This window comes from Homarus americanus, unplaced genomic scaffold (genome assembly GCF_018991925.1).
Source record: "Homarus americanus isolate GMGI-L3 unplaced genomic scaffold, GMGI_Hamer_2.0 scaffold31037, whole genome shotgun sequence".
NCBI lineage: Eukaryota > Metazoa > Arthropoda > Malacostraca > Decapoda > Nephropidae > Homarus > Homarus americanus.
This window is the reverse complement of record NW_024722227.1, coordinates 92,389-94,350: the sequence shown is the minus strand read 5'-3', so window position 1 is coordinate 94,350 and position 1,962 is coordinate 92,389. Positions and strand designations below refer to the sequence as shown.

The 1,962-nt window shown below is 53.1% G+C and overlaps 1 protein-coding gene across 1 annotated transcript in view; it reads left to right on the top strand.

Moving 5' to 3' along the window:
* LOC121862378 (ribosomal large subunit pseudouridine synthase B-like) overlaps positions 1-1,886 on the top strand; it is a 10,054-nt gene extending 8,168 nt beyond the window's left edge. The window contains exons 2-3 of the mRNA XM_042360638.1: positions 333-1,157; positions 1,794-1,886. Coding sequence (XP_042216572.1) covers positions 333-1,157; positions 1,794-1,886 — 918 coding nt within the window. The remainder of the gene's footprint in view (positions 1-332; positions 1,158-1,793) is intronic.
* Positions 1,887-1,962: the final 76 nt, after the last annotated feature.

Sequence of the window (1,962 nt, the reverse complement as noted above, 5' to 3'; positions counted from 1 at the left end):
CCGTTTTCTATGATAAGTAGATAACCAACTTTCCCAGAAAGTAGATATTTTCCATTTTCTGTGATAGAAATTTCCCGTTTTCTATGATTATCTACTTCGGAAAATTTGGTAATATCTCCCAAAAAGTCGATAATCTACTTTCCCGAAATGTAAATAATCTACTTTTCGGAAAAGTAGATAACCAACTTTCCCGGAAAGTAGATATTTTCCATTTTCTATGATACAAATTTCCCGTTTTCTATGATAAGAAGATAACCAACTTTCCTACTCAAGGGTCATTCCAGGGGCGGTGGTACCCCGATGAGCCCTGTTATGGTTGGTGGCGCCCCCAGAGGCCCACCCAATTACATAGGTTCCCTCAGGGGGCCTTCCAGGGGCTGCAGCATCCCCATGGGCCCGCCCAGGGGCCACGGCACCCCCCACGTGATCTCCTAGGTGCAACAACATCCCAGTTCCCCCCTCCCCCCCTGCGGGTTCTCCCAGAAGCAGTGGCAGCCTCCAGGAACCCTGCCAGGTACCCGTCCACGGTCGGTGGCGGCCCCTTGGGACCCTGCCTGGGGCAGCGACGCCCCAAGGGAAACTTCCCAAAGACGGTCGCGACCTCAGGGTCCCTCACAGGGGCAGCAACCCCTAGGGAACCTCCGAGGGTCACTACCATGGCCGGTGGCACCTCCAGGGCCCTCCCAGCGACAGCGGCGCCTTCTCGGGACTTGCCACTGTTGCGTAGCGGCACCCCCAGGTGCCCTCCGAGGGACATCGGCGCACTCAGGGGCCCTAGCAGGGTCGGTGGCGTCCCCAGGGGCCATCCTAGTGACAGCGCGCCTCCAGGGGCCTTGTTAGGGGTGGTGAAACCCCCTGGGGCCCTTCCAGATGCAGCAGCGCCCGCAGGGACCCTGCTAGGTGCCGCGGCGCCCACAGGGGCCCTGTCAGGGGTGGCGGGGCTCCCAGGGCCATCCCAGGGACAGTGGCGCCCCAGGGAACCTTCCAGAGACGGTCGCGCTCCCAGGGACTCTCCCAGGGGCCCTGCCAGGGTCGGTGGCGTCTCCAGGGGCCCTCACAGGGACAGCGGCGCCTTTAGGGGGCCTCTCCATGGTCGGTGGCGCCTCCAGGGGCCCTCCCAGGGACAGCGGTGCCCTAAAGGGCCCCTACGAGGGACAGTGGTGCCCCCAGGGGCCATACCAGGGGCGGTGGTGCCCCCAGGGGATTTCACAAAGACGGTCGGGCTCCCAGGGTCCCTCCCAGGGGCAACGGCCTTTTCACGGTCTGTGCCGCCTCCAGGGGCCCTCCCAGGGACAGCTGCAGGTCACACAGGTCATCACACTGCAGCAGCTCCGCCACTCCATACATAACAAGCTGAAGGATTGAACACGTCCTTAGTTTCATGCCAACTAAGCTATTTACTTGTACACCAGTTAAGTATGCCACTTCTTTGCTAACAAACTCTCCCAAGGACTCCTCAACTGTTGGCATAGGCTCAGCATCAAAATAGGTTACATCATTAACACTACTTTAATCGATGCACAATCTCCATGAATTGTCAGACTTCCTTACAAGAACAACAGGTGAACAATATGCAGAGTCAGAATGTTCAAAAATTCCCATGTCAAACAATTTATCAACCTCATTAAACACCTGAACTAAATTATGATGTATTGGATATAGTTTCTTGTAAACTGAAATTATCTGTAGTTAATTCAGTGTCATGGTAAATACTTTCTGTTTTACCTGGTTTACAAAAAAACACGTCTGAATATCCTAAAATAAGGGAATCAATCTCTTCCTTTTGTTCACAGGATAATGTGCTATTGATGCCAACCTTTGAGCTTGTATCAGAGGAATTGTCAAAGTATTCGTTAAAGGTTGTTAGATCTTCACACCAATTATGATTAACTCTGCATTTATCCCTCAACTATGCATGATTGTACCAAAGGAAAAACAAAAATGTATTAATAATATATTAAG